The 23,406-nt window shown below is 35.4% G+C and overlaps 1 protein-coding gene across 1 annotated transcript in view; it reads left to right on the top strand.

Annotated features, from left to right (window-relative positions):
• Window positions 1-23,406, top strand: part of USP24 (ubiquitin specific peptidase 24) — a 149,537-nt gene that overhangs the window by 50,578 nt on the left and 75,553 nt on the right. The window contains exons 7-24 of the mRNA XM_050803861.1: window positions 182-247; window positions 1,432-1,497; window positions 4,314-4,388; window positions 4,945-5,103; window positions 6,593-6,707; window positions 6,907-7,010; window positions 9,259-9,366; window positions 9,568-9,663; window positions 9,754-9,915; window positions 10,117-10,164; window positions 15,477-15,584; window positions 16,280-16,429; window positions 17,033-17,164; window positions 17,977-18,088; window positions 20,185-20,261; window positions 21,279-21,419; window positions 21,599-21,652; window positions 22,673-22,788. Coding sequence (XP_050659818.1) covers window positions 182-247; window positions 1,432-1,497; window positions 4,314-4,388; window positions 4,945-5,103; window positions 6,593-6,707; window positions 6,907-7,010; window positions 9,259-9,366; window positions 9,568-9,663; window positions 9,754-9,915; window positions 10,117-10,164; window positions 15,477-15,584; window positions 16,280-16,429; window positions 17,033-17,164; window positions 17,977-18,088; window positions 20,185-20,261; window positions 21,279-21,419; window positions 21,599-21,652; window positions 22,673-22,788 — 1,889 coding nt within the window. The remainder of the gene's footprint in view (window positions 1-181; window positions 248-1,431; window positions 1,498-4,313; window positions 4,389-4,944; window positions 5,104-6,592; window positions 6,708-6,906; window positions 7,011-9,258; window positions 9,367-9,567; window positions 9,664-9,753; window positions 9,916-10,116; window positions 10,165-15,476; window positions 15,585-16,279; window positions 16,430-17,032; window positions 17,165-17,976; window positions 18,089-20,184; window positions 20,262-21,278; window positions 21,420-21,598; window positions 21,653-22,672; window positions 22,789-23,406) is intronic.

The following is a 23,406-nucleotide window of genomic DNA, read 5'->3' as shown; positions in this document are numbered from 1 at the left end:
GCTTGAGGGGATGGATACCCTGTTCTCCATGATGTGCTTATTTCACATCGCATGCCTATATCAAAACATCTCGTGTGCCCCATAAACATAACACACCTACTATGTGCCGAATAAATTTTTCAAAATAAAACAATTAAAGGGAAAAATAAACTAAATTAATGTGTGCCTTTTTTCTTCTCAGTTTGGAGAATTAGGTGGATTTGCAGCAATCCAAGCCAAGCTCCATTCAGAAGATATAGAACTTGGGGTAAGTTAAACCACTGTCTGTGCCCAGTGTGGGAGTTCATTTCATTTGCGTTGGTATACAGCCAGAGGGCACGGTCTGGACATGCCAAGTTAAATGTCAAATTCAAGGTTTTCATCTTTAGAGGAGCAGATTCCACAGTCCTGATAACCAAAGAAATGTTTACTCCTAATTATAATCAAATTGCCATGTAGAGTTTTTTTCCTCACTATTTTTTCTTTACCTATGGAGTTTTTCTCTTAACTTGTAATGGTTACATGAAATTATCTTGCTGTTTAAAGTTGGTTGCTATATATGGCAAGTATATATATGCATAACAATTTTATGGCTCAGTTAAATGATTGTATAAAATCAGAATTTACTTCATAGACTCAGGCACAAATAAAAATACTTTAACAGAGTTGTTTAGTAAGCTTTTTGGTGTTACAAAAACTTTTAGATAACAAATGGCTGTAACATGGGAGCTTAGAATCATCAGGTGCAGTGTTTGTATCAACTTCATTTTCTCAAAACATAACCTCATAGTAAGGGGAATAACTAATCTTTAATTTTCAGATACTGTTGACCTGTTTGTTGCTGAGAGCACTTTATTCTTTTCTATAATTAATAATAATTCAATTAAAAACTATTACGTACTTGGCATAAATAAGACACTGCGCTATCTGCTGTAATTTGATAAATACAGAAAATAATGTGTTAAAATAACATACCCAAGTGTTACAGATTGTGCTTACAGTTGCAGTTATTTCTGTGAAACCATGACTAATCGATTCCTATTGGTCCCTCTCTGGGTGAAGGAAATAGCAATGGTCAAGGAGAGAGACTGATGGTGTAGTACTGTATTGACTCTTCCTTGCGACCTAGTGTTTATCCTAAAGATCAGATGTCTGCCAGATCAGAGACACTGATGCAGAAGCCTCCTCTTGCTTCCCTGGAAGTTAATTAGGTTGTTGAACTGTCCTTGTGATCCCCATTGAATAGATCAAGTATGTTGGAAATGACTTTATTGGACTGACATCTTTATATCAATTCTTTCTATCCAGGAGTTTAGTTTCTCTAGTCTTATTCATGACTTGATCAAATCACTATTCAAACTTTTTTTCTGATATATGAAAAGAGATTTGTTTAATTTTGACAGGAAAAAAATCTTCTCAAATGTATTTCTAATCTTCACTGTCTTTTTCCAGGCTGTCTCAGCACTGATTCAACCCTTGGGAGTGTGTGCAGAGTACCTCAATTCCTCCGTGGTACAGGTAAGATTAAACCATTTCACGTTACTTCTTATGATTGAAGACGTGCAAACTGTAATAACTTCTTTTTATCAGGTTATTCAGAATGGTCTTTAATCCAGAGTAACTCCTTTTTTCACATTAGCTGTCCTTTTAATAAAAATGCCATCAGATAATAAAAATTATTGAATAATTTGAAGTATAGGAGACCTAACATTTGAGAAGGCTATTTACCTTTTCAGTTTATCATTTTATAAAATACAATTTTTATTTATTTTTCATTTTATTATCTGTAAAGTAGGCAGCATATCCTTATTTGCTTCACAGGATTATTTAAGGATTTAATGCCATTATGTATTGAATCAGATTAGTATGTATGTATTAAATCAGCTAGGCTCACTTACTGGCTCAGTCGCTCACTTCTGAATATCAGCTTAACAGCACATCTTGTCTGATTTCCTGCCTCTGTAGGATTATAAGTCAGCAGGTCATAGAACAGTCAAAGCTGCGAGTGTTCAGTTTTCCTAATGCTAAAAGCCTATTCTACTACCTTGATTCCTTCATTTCAATTAACAAGTTTTACCGAGCAAAATGTCACGTTGAAATACTTCTTTTTATTTATTTATTTTTATAAATAAGTCTATGCACCCTAAACTTTTATAGAGCTTTTACAAAATCACCGTAAATGGTTTTGAAAGCATGGTGTCCTTCTGGAGCAGTGTTTTTAAATGCACTGTTCCTTCTTTCCAACATCACATTTACTTAGGGCTGCTTTAATAAGGGAGATAGGATTTTTTTTTAGTAGGTTCTGGAAATTTCTGTTATTTCTTTTTTCTTTTTCTTTTTCTTTTTTTTTTTTTGAGACGGAGTCTTGCTCTGTCCCCCAGGCTGGAGTGCAGTGGCGCGATCTCGGCTCACTGCAAGCTCCGCCTCCTGGGTTTACGCCATTCTCCTGCCTCAGCCTCCTGAGTAGCTGGGACTACAGGCGCCCGCCACCTCGCCCGGCTAGTTTTTTGTATTTTTAGTAGAGACGAGGTTTCACCGTGTTAGCCAGGATGGTCTCGATCTCCTGACCTTGTGATCCGCCCGCCTCGGCCTCCCAAAGTGCTGGGATTACAGGCTTGAGCCACCGCGCCCGGCCTTTTTTTTTTTTTTTTTTTTTTTTTTTTTAAGACAGAGTCTCGCTCTGTCGCCCAGGCTGGAGTGCAGTGGTGTGATCTTGGCTCACTGCAACCTCCACCTCCCCGGTTCAAGCGATTCTCCTGCCTCAACCTCCCGAGTAGCTGGGACTACATGCATGTGCCACCATGCCCGGCTAATTTTTGTATTTTTAGTAGAGACAGGGTTTCACTGTACTGGCCAGGCTGGTCTCAAACTCCTGACCTTGTGATCCACCCTCCTTGGCCTCCCCAAAGTGCCAGGATTACGGGCGTGAGCCACCATGCCTGGCCAATCTCTGTTATTTCTAAATGTTAAATGCTTTCTTTAGATGTCAAGGTAATCCTGCAAGAGTTTTAGGTGAAATAGGATGGCTGTTTATATATTTCTCCATTCTGTATATTAAGCTCTTTAGAAACAGCTAATGTTCCTTCAGTTTATTAAGCATATAAATATAATCATTAATTTCATAGTTGAAACATGAAGACATAAAGAGACAAAGTGATTGGACTTTTTAATATTTTAATAATAAACATTAATAATTCAATAATCAGGGTCAGGATTGGGTTTTAAACACATGCTCTTTACTCATGCCTTGCTCTCTGGAAGGGAATTTAGCATAAATACCCCAGCTGCTAACATTAAAGTCTTTAGAAATTCCAGATTTAATATATAAACAGAGTGTACTTTAAAAAGAACAAGAAGTGTATGAATTCCCAACCAAGCACATCTGACTTCATCTTTATTTTAATTATATCAAACCATCCAAAATTAAATTTCAGCAATAAATTCATACAGTACATGTTACTTACATAACAGTTGTCTCTACCACTTGCTACTTGTATGACTTCAGAAGACTCTTATTTAACTTGTGTGCCTCAATTTCCTAATTTGTAGAATGGCCATAATAGTAATAGCTATCTCAAGAGTTGCAGTAAGGATTAAACAGCACATGCTGAAAAGAACACTATGACTCTCTTAACCGTAACAGCTCTCTCTCCTTCCTATACAATTGGCATTAAGTGTAAATGAAGAAATTCTATCTGGATAAATGCCTGATGTCATTTTAGCTCATTGCTAATGTATTCTTGGCTTTGACAGCCAAATATTGTTTATCTCTTTCTTCATCAGCTAAGTTTTAAATATTTTCTTACTTAGATGGAAGTGGTAATTTAGATGTATTAATGGCTAATACTTTACCATTCTCACATACTCTTTAGAGTTAGTTTTCTGGTTGTGTTACCATTCTGGAGCAGTGTATTGTATGAATCTCATCTATAGGCCTCATTCACATCAATAAGCAAAAGTCGTTCATATGACAGCATATTTTCCATGGTCTGTGTTTACATTCATTTTTAAAAATCAAACACAAAATATTTATTATAAAAACAGTGTTTTAAAAGTTAGACTGTGTGTCTTGAGTCACTCTTCAAAATTACCTTTATAAGATGGTAATGACAGAAATTGTACTTATATTGAAGAAACTGAGGCACCTAAGATTAAGCAGAATCAGTTAAGGGTTTATTTGGCAGTATTATCTAGTTAGTAGCTGCTCTGATATGAAAATTTTTATCTTTTCATTGCACCCTCTCCTTTGCGAATTGTAGATGAAGAAGTATTCTCTCTCTACTTTTGGGACAGCTTCGGGAGTTCTTAATAACTGTAGCATTTTATTTCTACAGCCCATGCTAGACCCAGTCATTCTTACTACAATCCAGGATGTACGGAGCGTAGAAGAGAAAGACCTCAAAGACAAGGTAAACGCTCTCTCCAGCCAGATACGCCCTAGTGCCAGTTAGTTCACAGAAGCAGAGCCAGGACTTAGCAGGGTTCACACACTTTGGATTCTGGTCACATGCATTCACATCAAATTAACTTTACATTTCCTAATTAAAAAGTACTGTTTCTGAAGCACCATTGGTTGTTGTTGCCTTAGTCAATAGAGTTAATACAGTGAGTAAGTTATACCATTCAGAATTTTACTAACATGATTTTGATGGTATCACAGTTGGCGTAGAGGAAACTTTAAAATAATAGTGTTAAAACTTACCCAGAGTTGTTTAAAGCAATTTTACCATTTAAATTTAACATGATTTATTTTGTCTAGCCTAAATTTTTCACAGGACCATTCCCTTTCCTTTACTGCTCACCTATGTGCTGTTTTGTTTCTAAGCAAAATGAAGTTAATTGGCTTTGTAAAATATCAGATACTGCCAGACCATTGTTACCCAGTATTCTTGTGTGTGTTATAAGAATTGGGATCAAAATGTTTTTACAGTTCCTTTTTTGTTTTTTGTTTTTATTCAATAAAAGAGATTAGTTAGCATCCCTGAGCTCTTGTCTGCCATTAAGTTACTTTGCATGCGCTTCCAACCGGATCTAGTGACAATTGTGGATGACCTTCGACTAGATATTCTACTGCGCATGCTGAAATCACCACATTTCAGTGCTAAGATGAATTCTCTCAAAGAAGTAAGTTTTGCATTTGTTTCTACAAGACTTAATGCGCAGATACTAAGTTCTACCAAAATGTGTGCTTATTACTATAAAAATGTTGGGAAATATGAATAATTTATTGTAATCATAAAAAAGAGGTAACGATTCTGTATAAAACGTTGTATATCATTGTTAGTAAAGACATCTTCTCTGTTACTTTCAAAATTTATGTCTGAAATATTTAAAATATGTAGTGTTTTTGTGAAATTTCCTAGAATATAATCCCTTAGAATGTACAGTTTGAGACTTTTGCTCTAAGGGTACAGTTCATTTTGTTTTATTTCAGATGTAAGTTTACTTCAGTCTTCTTGGGGTTGGGACAAAAACAAAATGACTGCAACAGTGTTGGTCGAAGCAAAATGATGGAAATAATTTTCTGTAGCTTTCTGAACTTGCTATCATATCCACAGAAACAGCACAGTTGGTTTTGGTGTGTGACACATGGATCCAATGCAGTTCAGTTATAATTCAGTTATTTTTCCTTCAGTTTTGTATTGGTTAGGATTCTTGGCTACCAGTGAAAGAAACTCATCTTGAACCATTTTAGGCCAAAAGAGGAGTTTATTGAAAAGAGACTGGATTATTTCACATGAATGAAGGGTTTACTAGCCAGACCAAGAAAGGGTGGGCACATGTGGGCAACAGAACAACTAAAATTTGCAACCTGACCACTGTCAGGATTCTCTCCAAGTCTCGTGCCTGCTTTTCATAGTATGTTGGCCTTGCTCCCTCTCTACCTGCATTTGGCATTTTTCATATGGTAGAGATCAAGACAATGAATAGATCCCATGTTTCACATCCTGCGGTTCCCATCACCAGAGAGGGACTGACTTTCTGTATATGAAGTGTCTTCTTGACACTTCTGTATACTTTCCACATATAAAATTTGGAGGAAGTGCCTGGTTGAGGTATGGGTTAGATGTTCATCCCTGAGCCAATTAGCAGTGGTCCAGGGAACGAGAGCTGTAAGAATGACTCCATGTTCCTTTTTTTTTTTTTTTTTTTTTAAAGATGGAGTGGTGCTGTGTCACCCAGGCTGGAGTTCAGTGGCACAATCTTGGACCACTGCAACCTCCGCCTCACAAGTTCAAGCAATTCTCCTGCCTTAGCCTCCTGAGTGTTTGGGATTACAGGCACCCACCACTATGCCCAGCTAATTATTTGTATTTTTAGTAGAGACGGGGTTTCTCCATGTTGGCCAGGCTGGTCTCAAACTCCTGACCTCAAGTGATCCGCCCACCTTGGCCTCCCAAATTGCTGGGATTACAGGCGTGAGCCACCGTGCCTGGCCCTCCATGTTCTTTTTAAAGGGACATCACAAATGGTAGTCTGTTAACTTCTTATAACTGGCCTTTGATACATTTTGGCTAGTTATCGAAGCACATTGTAACATTGTAAAAATTATATACATATGAATATTTGATAATGTATATTAGACTCAGTCACAATAATCTTATCTTTTTAGGTAACCAAACTAATAGAAGATAGCACTTTATCCAAATCTGTGAAGAATGCTATAGATACGGACAGATTATTAGATTGGCTAGTTGAAAACTCAGTTCTGTCAATTGCACTAGAAGGTAAGTTGCTTTCAAAAAAAATAAAAATTACCTAACATAATTTAAATAGTATATCTTTGTATTAAAAAGTATACAAAATTGTTGCTTTGACTGTATTAGCCTTTAAATGATCTTATAACGTTATTATTTTGAATTAATAGAATTGTATTTAGAGAGTCAGTGTTCACTATATCTGACTTTCTCATGTTTCTTCAATTAGGCAACATAGACCAAGCACAATATTGTGACCGTATAAAGGGAATTATTGAACTCTTGGGTAGTAAATTGTCGTTAGATGAGCTCACTAAAATTTGGAAGATACAGGTAGGTGGATCAGAATTATTTTTGCCTTTGCCTAACGTTTTTGAACTACAGGAGAGGGAGAAGGGTGGTGAGTGAGCAGGGAAACGGAATCTTTATCTTGCTTTAAACAGAGCAGCTATACCTAACCCACTTTACAGTTTCAGGTTTTTATTAAGATTGTATGTATAAATCCACTTGCCACAAGAAGTTTCAAACTGCTGATCTAGTCTGGTCTTTTCATTTTTTAGATTAAAAAAATTTTTTAATTAAAATGTTAAAATTTTAAAAATTTTTAAAAATTACCTTTTTTTAGATTAAAAAATGAGAAGGTTATATAGCAGTTAGTGACAGAGCTAGGAATAGGTATGTGTCTTTGTTTATCAATGTAGTGTTCTTTTCATTATATTATTTTCATTAATAATTTTTTCCCATTTAGTCCCTATTAAATAAAGATGATAGATGAGTTTGTAGATCTCATCTTACTAGGACTGTCAAGAGGTGTGACAGAATCCAACATAGTCTTCAATTTCTCTTTTCTTCACTTTAGTCATAGTCCATTTTACTGGTTTTCCTAACTTTCCTGGCATTCCTCCTTGAGTCCCCTTTACTAACTTATTCGCTTCTACTTTGACTTTATTTGGTTTTTTCAAGCCTTAGTTCTTAGCCCCTTTCTCACTGTATTCATAAGTCAATTGCAGGCACTCCTGTGACTTTGACTGCATTTGTATGCTATTGACTCTATGAATTATATCTCTAATTCAGATCTCTTCTTGGAGCTCCAATGTAATATATCTAAATATGTAACACACGTTCCCATGCATAGTGCGTTGGCATCTCAAATTAATTATTTCCCAACCTAGTCATTCTCCAGTCTATTTCATTAATGGTATTATTCTTCATCTAGTTGGTAAGCCAGAGAAAAACCTGCAGCACTTTTTGACTGTATCAGCTTAGTCACTGTATCAGTCAGAATCTAGTCAGGAAGTAGAAATTGTGCTAGGTATATCAAACAAAGGGAATTGATTACAGGGGATTGTTTACAAAGGTGTTCCTAAGTAAGGTAGAGGAACAAAAAAGGAGAATGTTGGAGAAGCAAAAAGAAAGAAGGGGTATTAAGTTCACAGAAATGAAGCTGCTCTTGGAGGCGCTTTTACTTGAAGTGCTGGAACTGTCAGAGAGGTGCTACTGCCACCAAGGTTTCCAGAGTCCCTTGCTGCCACAGCCAGCATCTGCATCCACTCTGAGCCTAAGCCAGACGTACTTCATCCTGCCACTCATCTCCCAGTGCTTCTTCTCATTGGCAGAACATAATAGGAAGTTGGCTGGCAGAGGAGTTTGGGAAATGTAGTTGGCAGGCTCCCAGCCCAGCATTGCAGAGCCGACTGTAAAAAGTCAGGTCCAGGAGTAAAAGAAAACAGTCCTGGGTCCCAAGATATTACTTCCCATGTCTTGACTTTGGTGGAATACACTCATATAATTTTGTTTTGCGAATATAAATTTTGAATCCACATAAGGTTGAAGATTTAGGTTGACGATTAGAGACCATGATTTATATATTGTATATTCCTACTACATTCAATGAATGACTCTATGTGCATAGTATATATTGAGAAAATTCTTAAGAAATTGAATCTTAAAATGTCCTCTTTCAAGTCTCTCACATGATGAACAGTGAGGCATAACAGTGACATAATTGAGGTTATAAAGTGAATTTAAACCTTAAGGTTGACAATAGGGTCTATAGCTCTGCAGCAAAGACTTACTGCCAATGGGATAAATAAACATTAATTGAAATCACAAAGTATCTATGAGTAAAATAAGAAATGAGGCAGGTAATACACTCAATTGGAACCTTCAGTATCATTTATAAAATGCCGAAAGTGAGTACATTTGTTTTATAATTCAATCTGTTTAAATCTTTTAGCAGTTGAAAATATTTTGTTCTTTTCTTGAAGTGAAATATGTCAGATTAAGAACTTGATTCTTGTGTGTGTGTGTGTGTGTGTGTGTGTGTGTGTGTGTGTGTGTGTTTTTCCGTTGTCGGTTTAAAGAATTAATGCTGCTAGGAATTTAAATAAGGCCAGCTGATAACGATTAATAATGGTTGCTTCATATAGTCTTGCCAATATTATGCAAGTGGATGCTGATTAGACCAGAGTCGATTTATCTTTGTTATATTTTTGCTTGTGCTTCTGTAAATTGCTAGGGGGAAGACTTAGGTTGTTCCAAGTTCCACGACTTAACTTTTTGCCAATGTTTCCTTTTCCAGTCAGGACAATCATCTACCGTGATTGAGAACATTCATACTATTATTGCTGCAGCAGCTGTGAAATTTAATTCAGATCAGCTTAATCATTTGTTTGTTCTCATTCAGAAGGTATGTGTTCAGTCAGACATGCTTACTTTTAAATTTTCTTAAAATAAGCTCTTTTGTGGTCCTGAATACCCTTCCTCCCCACCAATTAGCAGTGTTTAAGTGTACTTTTCTTACGTTATTGTTTTTAGCTCAAGTTTAAAATTTCTGCATATTTTGCCAGTTTGATCGTGAAGCAATTCCTGTGTCTTTTCCATTCTACAGAGCTGGGAGACTGAGAGTGATAGAGTAAGACAGAAGCTATTGAGCCTGATTGGACGAATAGGCCGGGAAGCTCGCTTTGAGACCACTTCTGGAAAGGCAGGAGAATCAAATGGATTTTTCTAGCTACAAATGCTCAAAGCAGCTATTTGCGTATTGGCTGGCTGATTATATGTAATATTATTGTAGGTATTAGACGTACTCTGGGAACTGGCTCACCTTCCAACCCTGCCCAGTAGCCTTATTCAGCAGGCCTTGGAGGAGCACCTGACAATCCTTAGTGATGCGTATGCAGTGAAAGAAGCAATCAAGAGGAGCTACATCATCAAGTGCATAGAAGATATTAAGAGGGTTGGTTTCAGCTTTTATCTGATTTTGTTGTTAAAGCAACAGTATTCCCTGAGTAATTAGAGCCAAATAATTTTCCTCCCCTATTCTGTAAATTAAACTAAATGCTGTATCTGGAAGCTCTTACCTTAAAGTACAAGATCGGGAAATTATAGGTATTGCTTTTACCAAGTCACTTATATTTCTCTTAAAATGAATTTTCAGCCTGGAGAATGGTCAGGTTTGGAAAAAAACAAGAAGGATGGATTCAAGGTAAGAATTTGCAAATGGAACCAACTAAAAGGTATACTAGTTTAATAATTTCCTTTAATAAATTACATCACAATTTTAAAATAATAGTATGTTTTAATGTTTCTTAATGTTCATATTCAAATTTGATATCTAAAAATTTGTTTATGACTTATGCTTTATTAAAAGCTTGGGAGTTACTCCTAATGGGAAAACAAATCTAGGGTCACATTCAAAGAGTTAATTTTCTGAAATTAAAATTAAAATCTTCTAATTTTATGAAAAGTATATAAGAAGATTTTCAACTTAGTTTTTCTTTTTAAAATTAAATCTAAAGTATGCACAATTTTAATAAGTACAGTGGATTCTAAATAAATATTGTGCTTGTTTTTCTCCCATAAGGGAGAAACGGAGGAACAGTCATAGAATGAGAGAGAGAAAGGAATGAGGTTCAGTCATCGATGGCACATAGTAGTGTTTCAGGTTCTTCATTTAGACATATTCCTAAGGTAATTCTATAGGCAAAGTCATTCAGTGAGTATCTGTTGCTGGGGCTTGATTTTAGAAGGCAGGGTTGGATAGTGACTTGTATAAGAGGGACTGGGACTGTAGGTTACTGTGAACTTCTGGACTTTCCTTGGAGGTGGTGGTTAGCAGATTGAGCGGTAATGATTGCAGCTCTCCAGTCCTTACGCCTCAAGCCTCTCCTCTGAGAGGGCTGATCACAGCGGCCAGCTCAGTGGACTGTGCTGCTGTTGTTGCAGCAGCACTAATTGGAGCAGTGTTGTCCTTCCACCTAGACCCTCAGGATGCCCAGACCAAACTTAAAGCCTAGCACCGGGAAGGCTTCCACTTTCTGATTTTCATTTTATTATTAACATAAGAAAAGTTTTGGTAGAATAACTAGTGGCTTAATAATTTCATTGGTAAAACACATTGTTTGACTTTTGTTAAGTATTTATTTAAAGGATCTTGGATACCGCCAACTAATTTTCATTGGTATATTAAGAGACTCTTAGCTCAATGGGCTTTTATTTCTTATGTTGTGTTTGATCATAAAGTTTAGTTGGGGGCATTGAAGAACTTTGTGTTTTGTATTTCTGACACTGAAATGTGACCAAGTGAATTTTCTACATGTAACCCAGCTTTAGAGATTTTAAAAGGTATTTGCAAACTGGAGCTGGTAATTCTCAGGTTATGAGGAATTTTTCTTTTAACTCAACAACATTGCTTTCTTTTCACTCAGATACAATCTGAATTTTCCCAGTTTCCTTAGCTCAGTGATTCAGATAATTTAGCAACCTCTCCTTATGATTACAATTCATCCATAGTTATTGAAGATGTTTAGAACCTTCAATAGTAATAGTAAGAGGAAAAGGGTATCCATAGAAAAATGGTCTTTTCTTCTCAGCAACAGACACGTTTCTTTGTATATAAAAGGTCAAAGCTGAATGGACTTTTCCCTCCTCCAGGGAAGTGGCGTTATGAAACCAGAATATCCCTCCTGACCATTATTCCTTCCTTGTTACAGCTAAGCATTACTTAGCTTTTCTAGTCAGTTGCATCACTGCATCTTTATTGCTTCTCTTTGCAGTCATTTCATTTATGTCTGTTGTTTTATAACAAAACTCAAAAAGTAAAAGAATTTTTGGAGTTATTTAGTGAGACTTGAAAGTAATATTCTTTCTTTTTTATTTCCCCACTGCTCCCAGTAAAGAAATTCTGGTGTACCATTATTTCATTCTAAACAATAATATCTTGCCTTTTATATAGCACTTTTCAGTTTACTAAGTGCTTTCATGGACTTTTACAAAGTACACATTGCTGAAGGGGGGCAGTGGGAAGATCAAAGCCCCCTGGATATGGCTCCAGGCAGGGGGGTGAATTATTTACTTCCACTAAAGGTGTTTTTCTATGCTATGCCCTTTCCTGCCAGGCAGCAAGGTGGGCTGACTGGGGATTATGTCTCCCTGCCAGGCTACACAGAAACTAAGCAAAGGGTAAGACAAGATCACCCACTTCTTACTTCCCTCCCGCCCTCAGCTACCTTTATTCCCCCAACTGATTCCCCTTCCCTCTGCTTTTGATATTTTTAAAATTCCCAAGTTCCACTGTTGTGTTCAGAAATTCTGACCTTGATTTCCTAACTTTATTTCTATAGATTCTGCAGGGTACCCTTGGCTCCCTTGGTCCTCTTTCCTTTGCTGCTTCTATACCTTCCACTGTCTACCCCAATCCTTCCCTCTTATTTCACTTCTTTTTTTCTTCAATTAAAAAGTTTAAATGTACTCATCCAAAAACAAATTACTAAACCAAAAAAAAAAAAAAACAAAACTCATTTTTCCTCAATTAGTTGTATCTGCATATTCCTTAAGTTGTTTATCTTCAGGCCACCTACCACAGTGCCTGACAGGCTTTTAGCAAATGTTGGTTTCCTTCCTCTTACCTCCTCCCCTTCACCCTATGAGGACACCAAAAGCCTCACTTAGCCATAGCTGAGTTGCCTCTACTTAACAAAACACATAACCGAAAATAAAAGTAGCAAAATGTCCTCAGTACAGATACTTTCACATGATGTGGTTAGTACAGGAGGAAATACTTTTAGAAATTGTCCTCCCAAGCAAAAATTTTTGCTGTGGTCCTAGATAAAAGGGTAGGTCTGGAAAAACAAGACAGAAGAGGAAGTGGGGATGTTCAACTTTGAGAAGAGAGAACTCAAGAAAATATGAAAGCTTTCTTTAAATACTTAGAGCATTGTCATAGAGAAGTTTCATTCAACTTACTTTTTATGTCTCCTAAGAAGTTATGCAGAAGCATGTTTCAGTATCAATGAACTTTTATGTGAGAACAGTCTGAAAACAGAATTCAGTCCCTTCTGAGGTAGTGAGTTCCTCATCATTGGAAATAGTAAGTCAGTCATTGTATAAAAAATGAATAAATATAATTTAGGCATAGGTTTGCAGGCTAAACCAGTTGACCTCTAGGGCTTCATCTAATGTTGAGTCCAATTTAGACATCCCATTAGCTCCTACTTATGAAACCTCCACTCTGTGACATTATCAGATATCTTTGTTGAAATTGGAGAAGAGTAATTAAAATTTTTCTTATAACTTGTCACCATGTCATAGATAAGATGAAATAAATAACATCTTTCCTGTTTGCTAAACTTTAAAAGGGCTATATTAGAAATAATTCTTAAATTTTAATTTTATGGACTTTTTCTTTGAATTTTATTGTATAACAAGTTACCTTCAAAGGATAATTTTCAATATTAAATAAAAATAGTGTTACCATAATTGACTTAATTGGCCATCATGATACTTTTTAATATATTTGCTTATTGTTGAAGAGTTCATATTTATGTCCCAATTTTGTAATCCTTTTGGGAAGGTATCTGTTTGGATATGAACCTTACAGTTTTTATTACTGTCATTTTGCAACGTGTAGCAAGAAATAGTCTAGCTGGTCTCACTACGTAGTTGGCCTTTAATATATACCTTATTTCTGTGATTCCGAGATGCCAGTGATTGCAGCCTGCATCTCAGATTTAATAAGCTTGCAAAGAAGAAAAAAAGAAACTGTCCATTTTGCAGTTATGGACCGTTGGTTTAGATTCTTAATGAGAGGTTGAGCCTAAGCCTTTTTTTGAACAATTATGAACAGCTTCATGGGAGCACACTGCTTTGCATTGTATGTAGTAATGCTTTGGACCTCTCTGAAATCTTTAAGATTGGCTGTATAATTTTGAGGCATGTTATGAATATGGAGTTTTGTGTGCTTGTTCTGTTTTGTAAAACTCAAGCTGCTTTTTTTCATGATTGAGTTATGTACACTACAAGTTAAACACCTTCTCTTGAAATAAGGTGCAGCTTAGGACAGAGAGATATTTAGTGTTGAGTGGTACAGCCCTTCACAGGGTATAAGTCTGTCATGCCAACTTCTCCTGGCTTTGGAAAATGCTTTAGTGTGAGACCACTGTTTTCTTTTAGTTTAATTATGTTGATGGACAGAACTGGTTAGTTAGTGCTGCATTATAGTGTAATATTTTTTATAACATTTAAGTAACATATTAGTGATCCAAATTTAAGTGAGAAAGCCATTCTTGTTTGGTACTACCTATACCAGGTAACAACTAAAATGACAGGTAGATGAACAAATACCTTTTGTGTCCAGCTAAGTTTGCACATACTCAGGTAAGCACAGCTATATAAAAACTTACTCCCCTGTGCCTAGTGGCTAGTGAGTTTCTTTTGACATAATTGTCTAATGTGTCAATTTCAGAAATGTTAAAATATATGAAATCTTTGTCTTAGAATCTAGGAAATATGGTATTTGCTGATTGAGGATTGGCTGATGTCTATGAGGCAAGGAAAAAACTATTGTGTGACAATAACACATTTACATATTCAATAGTGAGATGTTTCTCTACAAAGACAACAAAAGTGTATTTCCCCTCCACAAGGGTCTTCATCTTATACTAAGGTTCAATAGAACAAGGAGGCTTTAAAACAAAAAATTCAGCCTCTGAAGAATGCTGAGGAGTTAAGTTTTTACTCAGCTTTTTGGTTAGAGATTTAATAGTCATGTTTTAACTGAAATTCTTACCAATTTTGAAATTTCATAGTTTGAAAGATGCTATTTATTAAAAAGTAGTTGTCTTTATAAAGAGTATTACACGAACAGTAGACTTTTTAGATCTGTACTATGACGATCTGGATTGTCATATACCAGTTTCAGAAATAATATATTTGAAAGTGTTTTGAAAAATGTACAGTGTAAGTGTAAAATGTCTGTAATAATAAAAGTAGAATTACCTCTTATGAAAATGTTTTAACTAGGAAATACAGATTATGAATATTTTCTTTAATATTTAGACCACTATTGGTGTCTTGATCATGTCATTGGTATCTTAATCATATAATCATAGAAAGCAATATTCTTACTCCATTTTACTTACCATGCAGTTCAGTATTATCCAAGTTAAGCTTTGGCCATCAGTTTATTTTGTGTCAACATGACTTAGCAGCCTGTGCTACTTAATCTGTCCTCTGAAGTTGCTAATTCCTTGTCTGTTTTTTGCTGATGTACCCCTGTACATTTACTGTCACTTCACATCCACTCCTGTTTGCAGTTCTTGGCTTTAGGAAATTGCATGCAGATTAAGAAGTTGAAGACTGAATTATGAGTGCATGGAGATAAGCTCTAAATGGTCAATATAAAGAGTAAAATAATAAAATGTGTAACAAACCTGATTGACTTGGAAATTTTGTATAGCTAATAAATGAATCTCCTGTTTATTTCTAAATTTAATTAATGTAACTTCTTTTTAACTCTAGTCATCTCAGCTTAATAATCCTCAGTTTGTATGGGTGGTACCAGCTTTACGTCAGCTCCATGAAATTACTCGCTCATTCATAAAACAAACTTATCAAAAGCAAGACAAGGTAAGGGTATAGCTATTTTTTATTATTATACAGTTACTGGCATAACTTTTATAATAACAAAATATGGCTAAAATTGCTGAGTTTATAGTCACTATCTTTATGTTTATTAATGTAATTCACTTACATCATTTAATAATCTTGAGTTTAAGCATCATTCTGCTTTCATTTCTGTGGAGCTTTTTTTTTTTGGTATCTCCTTAACTCATTTTCTTTTTATTTGCTTAATTTTGAAATAATTAAGTTAAACCAATTTTTAAAAGTTAGAATGGCATTTTAAAAATTGGTTTGAAAAGATTAAAAAGCTTGTTGCTTGTTTTGTATCATAAAAAGATTAGTTTGCTTAAAGTACTAGAGTTTCCTCAGTATATAGACATGGGAAGAACGATCCAGAAAAGTATACAGGAAGTGAAATAGTTATTTTTAAATAACTTTAAACTTTTAAATAACTTTTAAATAGCTTTAAAAAAAAAAAAGGAATATTTTTTAGATGGAAAATGTTAGTAGTTTATTAATTTTCTAGTAAATGTACATACCAGATTGATTTTGTTTACTTTTGTGTAGGAAATATGAATGAGGAAATTCTTATGTTTGCTTTGTCTCATCTAGGACTACATATTTAAATAGCAGCTTGTATTAAACCAACAAAATAACTGCAAATTCTCATTACCACTTTTCTTTTTGTTATTTTCGCCAAGAGCATTATTCAAGACTTGAAGAAAAATTTTGAAATAGTGAAATTGGTAACGGGAAGTTTGATCGCTTGTCATCGGCTTGCAGCTGCTGTGGCCGGGCCTGGAGGCTTAAGTAGCTCTACACTAGTGGATGGCCGGTACACTTACCGGGAGGTATCAGGCCTTGTGTTTTTGCTTCATGATTTACAACATTCATTGGACCTTTTTATACTTTTACTATAAAAAGAATTTTTGTTAGCTGTAACTATAAAGAGGTTGTGTGAGGTTATCTTTGTAGTGATGAAACAGTTTTGTATCTTGATGTTTGTGAATTATCTTTCATATGATGAAGGAATAAACATCTTTTTCTTGGTTTTTGATCTGAAATAATAATTGCTAATTCAGTGGATAATGGGTTTTGTTTTTCAAATCAATTGATTAGCAATATTATAGTTCTTTAAAAAATTAGGAAAAAATTTGTTTTTTCCTAATTGTGAAATTAGGAAAGTTGTGAGTTTGTAGCGTTTTACTCTGAGATTGCTGAAATTACATTTTATTGACGTCCAAAATCAACCGAATTTCTAATAGACTTGAGATAGATAGCTGCTATTACATTGTACTATCAACTTGTAAACAGAATTCTAATATTTACTTTACCCTAAATTATATGAAAAAGGATTAAGTAAAACTGTTGTTAAAACTTAAGAGTTTTGTTTTAATGTTGCTTTTAGGAATGAATGCCTGGAGTTAACTAATTAGCATTATTTCTTTTTGCAGTATTTAGAAGCACATCTAAAATTTCTGGCATTTTTCTTGCAAGAAGCTACTCTGTATCTGGGCTGGAATCGTGCCAAGGAGATCTGGGAGTGTCTTGTAACTGGCCAGGATGTTTGTGAATTAGATAGAGAGGTAAGAAGATGGTAGTGTGGATAAAGTAAGGCAGAAATATTTAAATATTTCACTTTTTCTGAAAAGTGTTTTCACATCTTCTAAACACTTTTCAGTTTATATAAGCATAAATAGTATGGGCCAAGAACTGTAAGTGCTGAAAAAATGTTTTATATAACATGTATTCATGATAAAAATAAATGTATGAGTTCTTTGGTAATTTTGATACCATTCTGGATAAAATACCAAGTTTAACCAAATGAGTATAAAGAATTCTAGATATATTTAAGTTTTTTCCCCTCCATATGAAACTAATTTTAAATTATCAACAGAAAACTTTGAGTTCCTATAATGATGTTGCACCCCAAAAACAGTAAAGAAGAATTGGTACCTGGCCAAATTTTTTTAAACTATAATTAAACAGCCAAAGATAGATTAAATCAGGAACAAAACACCTGTCTTGATGTTTTCTAACAGTGAATTTCATTTTCCTCATCTTATTTGACAGAATAATATTAACTACTTCCTAGACTTGTCGAAAGGCTTCACTATTGTGATAGTGCCTGGCGTAAGCAGGCGATAAATGTTGATGGAAAAACCCAAGTATAAAATCCAGTGAAAAGTATGAGTAGATATTTTCATTATCTAGAGGAAAGATTGCTAGTAACTGCTTCATTTAATTTCAGAATTCCAAGCATTTTAGCTTTGAGTGGTATTTTGACAATATAAACATTTGAAGTATTAAAATAATTTATCTTTACTTTTCCAGTTTGGAATATGTATGTGCCTGAAATGGATCTTAGTTACAGGGTAATATTTGTCTTATTCCACAGATGTGTTTTGAATGGTTTACAAAAGGGCAGCATGATCTCGAGAGTGATGTTCAGCAACAGCTCTTCAAGGAGAAAATTCTTAAATTGGAGTCATATGAAATCACTATGAATGGTAGGAAAAAACTTAAGATCATTTTTTTCCAGTACTTTTAAGTAAGAATTGTTATTCTTTCCTTTACTTTTAATCCTCCTTCCCAGAAGCAACTAAACAGGAATATCATTCTAGAATTTTTCATGTACATATAAAGACATATTTAGTACTCAAATTCCTTTTTACATGAATGGTATCTTATAATTAGTTTTTAAATCATATGGCCTGCTAGGTCAAATTGCCAAATTGTCTTTTTAAAATTTCTTAGTACAAAAGGATTCATTAAGGTAAAAATGTATCAAAGTATAGAAATCCTCCTTTCAGGTGTTTCTTTTCATTGAATTTTTAAATTGAGATATAATTTACATACCATAAAACTCACTTTTTAAAGTGTACAAATGGTGGCTTTTAGTATATTCACAAAATTATGTGACCTTCACTCTGTTCCAATCCGAGAACATTTTCATCACCCCAAAAATAAACCTATACCCATTAACAGTCACTTTCCATTCATTTTATCCAGCCTCTAATCTATCTTCTGTCTATGGATTAGCCTAATCAGAACATTTTATATGAGTGGAATCATACACTGTGATCTGTTGTCTCTGACTTCTTTCATTGTATTAAGGCATAATGTTTTCAGGGTTCGCCCAGGTTATGGCATGTATCAGCACTTCGTTCCATTTTATGGCTTTATAATATTCCACTGTGTGGGTGTACCATATTTTATTTATCCACTCATGAGCTAATGAACATTTTGATTGTTGCCCCTTTTTGGGTGTTATGGTTAATACTGCTGTAAACATTCATGTACAAGTTTTTCTGTGGGTATTAGTTTGCATTTCTCTTGGATGTATATCTAGAAGTCAGATTGTTGTGATATGTAATTAACCTTTGAGGAACTGCCTGTTTTGCAAAGTGCCACACTATTTTGTAATTTCGTAATCCCACCAGCAGTATATGAGGGTTCCAATTTCTTCACATCCTCACCAATACTTGTTATTATCTGCCTTTTTTTATTTTAGACATCCTAATGGTCATAAAGTGGTATCAGAATTTAATGGGTGTTTTTTTTATTTGTTTGTTTGAGATGGAGTCTTGCTGTGTCGTCCAGGCTGGAGTACAGTGGCATGATCTTGGCTCCACCTCCCAGGTTCATGTGATTCTCCTGCCTCAGCTTCCCAAGTAGCTGGGATTATAGGCACATGCCACCACACCTGGCTAATGTTTGTATTTTTAGTAGAGGCAGGGTTTTACCATGTTGGTCAGGCTGGTCTCAAACTCCTGACCTCAGATGATCCGCCTGCCTCAGCCTCCCAAAGTGCTGAGATTACAGGCTTGAGCCACCACGCCCGGCCATATCTAATGGTTTTAATGTGCGGTTCTCTGGTGACTAATTATATTAAGCATCTATTTATATGTGCTTATTGGCCATTTGTTTATATTCTTTAGAGAAATCTTAAAATCTTTTGCCCATTTTAAAATGGGTTTGTCTTTTTTTTTTTTTTTTTTTTTGAGACGGAGTCTCGCTTTGTCGCCCAGGCTGGAGTGCAGTGGCCGGATCTCAGCTCACTGCAAGCTCCGCCTCCCGGGTTTACGCCATTCTCCTGCCTCAGCCTCCCGAGTAGCTGGGACTACAGGCGCCCACCACCTCGCCCGCTAGTTTTTTGTATTTTTAGTAGAGACGGGGTTTCACCATATTAGCCAGGGTGGTCTCGATCTCCTGACCTCGTGATCCGCCCGTCTCGGCCTCCCAAAGTGCTGGGATTACAGGCTTGAGCCACCGCGCCCGGCCGGGTTTGTCTTTTAATTGTTGAGTTGTAAGAGTTCTTTATGTATTCTAGATACTAGCTCCTTATCAGATAGTTGATTTGCAAGTATTTTCTTCTATTATGTGAGTTGTCTTTTCACTTCCTTGTTAGTGTCATTTGAAGCACTTAATTTTGATTATATCCGATTTACTAATATTTTCTTTTGTTGCTTCTGCTTTGGTACTATATCTAAGAAACCAATGCCAAGAGTCTTACAGTTTTAGTTCTTGATCCACTTTGAGTCTTTTCATTGATTATCTGTGTTACCTAGAGTACATGAATTTATTTGGCATTTTATAATTACAGGTTTTAACTTATTTAAAACTTTTTTTGAAAATGTGAATCTTTGTGATCATCGATTGAAAAGACAAGGAGCTCAGTTGGTAAGTATGTTATTCTCAAATCTAGAGAGTTGGGATAATCTAGTATAACTTGATATTCAGCAAAACAAAAACAAACGAAAAAAAAGTGTTGAGAGATAACATGGATTTTTTTTTTTAAAGAACAGCATCTCCTTGACTGCCAGTTTCTACCTTGATGACAGAGCTTCTCCTAGAGTGTAAGGGAGGCTCCTACCTGCACTACCATGCCTCACCAGCTACCTGGGAGGACACCAGTCCCTCCTCACATCTCTCTGTTTCTGGCTGATCTAGGGACAGCCAGTGGCCTCCTGTGGCTACATGAATGCAGAGCAGGGATAGTTCACCTAAGCTTCCAACTCCTCAGATCCAGCAGTTCACATGTACCTAAAAAAGCAAGCGCAGTCTTCGTCCTGGGATCACAATGGCAGGGATTTGGGGAGAAAAATTCAGAAATAGACAGGCAGGAAAACTAGGATGTACAGCTTATGTTTATATTTACACATACCCCTTTGGGGGAAAAGAAACAAAGGCTTATTAACTCTTTTTCTACATCCTTTTTATTCAAGACATGACTTCCTGGGTGGTAAGAGTTTTTACCAGATCTTACAAGCTCTGGGTCCTGCTGTTGCCTACTGAGCTTTAGAAAGACCAGATTGAGCCCCAAGAATTAGTGACCACTTCTGGCTTGACTGTGTTTCCTTTTGAAGAAAAGCTCCTGAAAATGGTGCCCATCTCACTCCTCCTCTATTTCTGCTTCAGTAGCCTGTCGGGCTGTGTGTCCAGTTTGGGTCTAGGGATGTCTGAAGAGATATCTCCATACCTATCCTGGTTCCCATGGAATTTGCCCAGTGCTTCTGTGGTTGGTTGCTTTTTAAAGTTCCACATCAGTATAATATTATTTTCATATAGCTGAGGTTTTGCAGCCTTAATTCGTATTGAACTGAAGAAGTGTGGACTCGTGATGTAACAAAATAATTGTTTGTGGTTTTGTAATTTTGTGATCCTGATATGCTTTATAATTTTTCTTCTTTTGAACAGTATGTAGAAAAGCTGGAATTGATAGGAATGGATTTCATTTGGAAAATAGCCATGGAATCACCTGATGAAGAAATTGCTAATGAAGCTATTCAGCTAATCATAAACTACAGTTACATTAATCTAAATCCTAGATTAAAGAAGGTAGGTATCTAAGGAAAGAAGTTACCCATACACAAGAAAGCAGAAAATTATATATATATTTTAGTGATAAGCTATGATCCTTGGCATGACCAAAAATTGGCTTATTTTGATATTTTGTGCTGAATAATGATTACAACTAAATGTCAAGGACTAATTGTAATTTCCATATACTCTTTCAGGATTCAGTATCTTTACATAAGAAATTCATTGCTGATTGCTACACAAGATTAGAAGTGAGTAGCAAATTTTATTTGACCTCTCTTTGAGGTAAATTTTTTTTCTTTTGTAATTTTATCTTTTTAGATAATTTATAATGTTGATGTTTGTGGCTGGATCCTATTGAAGAATTTATCAATAGTACCATATTGTGGCATAGGGAACAGATGTTTGCCCAATATATAAGTGTACTTTATAGGAAATCTTTCTCCCTCTCATCAGCTGTTTTCCCCACTCCATCCACCTTCCTCCCCTTTTGGAGTATAGGAACTATCTTCAGAAAATAGGTCGTCTATACATTCCATGTTTGTAATAGAATCTTTTTCTCTTTTTTCTTTTTCTGTTCAGGAATTTTATACAAGCGCTGCTTCTTTTCTTTTTTTTTTTTTACTTTATGTTTCACCTACTTATACCATAAATGTTATTAAAGGCCACAGCAGGACAGTTAGTAGTAGGTGGTATCGGTTGTCTTTGTCCATTAGAAGCCTGCTGTGTAATGCTACCTCACATGTATCTCTTTTATTTGTAGCATGACGGTTAAAGCATTAAACGTTCATATTCAGTTGATATGCTTAAGTTTCATATCTAATCAAAAATATTCCAAAAGCCTAAAATGCTACTGCCTCCCAACTCCAATAAGTTAAACTTTGTGATGATAAGTATGTGCTAGAATATGTACAGTATTTCCCTAATTGTGACTTCTATCCAAATATGTCATTATAAAAAAATATTCAAGTATTCAAATACCCTTTATGAGGTCCCATGTAAGTATTAACATATGTATGTAGGGCACTAGTTCTCAGCTGTACCTTATTTTGCCTCTGGGGGTCATTTGGTAATATCTGGAGACATTTTTGGTTGTCACAACTAGAAGCATCCTACTGGTCCCTAGGTAGGTAGAGGCCAGGGATCCTGTTAAACATCTGGCAATGAATGCCCAGGCCAGCCCTCTGCAACAGCAAATTATCCTGTCCAGAATGTCATTAGCGTCCAGGTTGAGAACCCCTGATAAAGAATGATTGATTGGTATCTTTTAGGCAGCCAGTTCAGCACTTGGTGGCCCCACTCTAACACATGCTGTGACCAGAGCAACAAAAATGCTTACAGCAACTGCCATGCCAACTGTAGCAACCTCAGTTCAGTCTCCTTATAGGTAAGTGATCAGAAGTGAAAAATACACAACACACATACGTCAGTTTTCTTAAATGGTATTTTTTATGTAGGTTTCTGAATTATTGATTTCATCATTTTGTATCATCATTTTTGCAAGCTGTCATAATCCTGAGAATTACATGTTCCCCATCATACACCCCTGAATCTGTGTCTCTTTGGAAGTTCTCTGTGTAGGTCATCACCAGAACCACCTAAGTACTGCCCTGTGCCTACCCTTCTACCTGGTGGACAAGTCTTCTTGTTTTAGTTTTTATTTGATTCATTTTACTTTTATTCTATGTAGTATGAATAACTTACTGTTTAGAATGGAATACACATACATTGTATGAAGATTAATTTTTTTCAAGTTTAAAATATTTACTTAGGCTTTTCTCCTTGAATACTCAAGCTCAGGGCATTAATAGGGTAAGCAGAATGAAGTGGAAGATGATTAATTAAAATTATGCATTATAGTATAATCATAAAATATTCAAATAATAAAAATATTTTTCAAAATAATTTTTAGTGAGAACTTTATCCCCCAATGTTTGTGTTAAAACTTTAAACTGACATTGTCTCTTTTTTTTTTTTGTACATTGGCTCTTAATCTATTACACTG

Source organism: Macaca thibetana, chromosome 1 (assembly GCF_024542745.1).
Source record: "Macaca thibetana thibetana isolate TM-01 chromosome 1, ASM2454274v1, whole genome shotgun sequence".
NCBI classification, from domain to species: Eukaryota; Metazoa; Chordata; class Mammalia; order Primates; family Cercopithecidae; genus Macaca; species Macaca thibetana.
The sequence above is the reverse complement of the archived record's forward strand: the minus strand, read 5'-3'. Positions and strand labels throughout refer to the sequence as shown.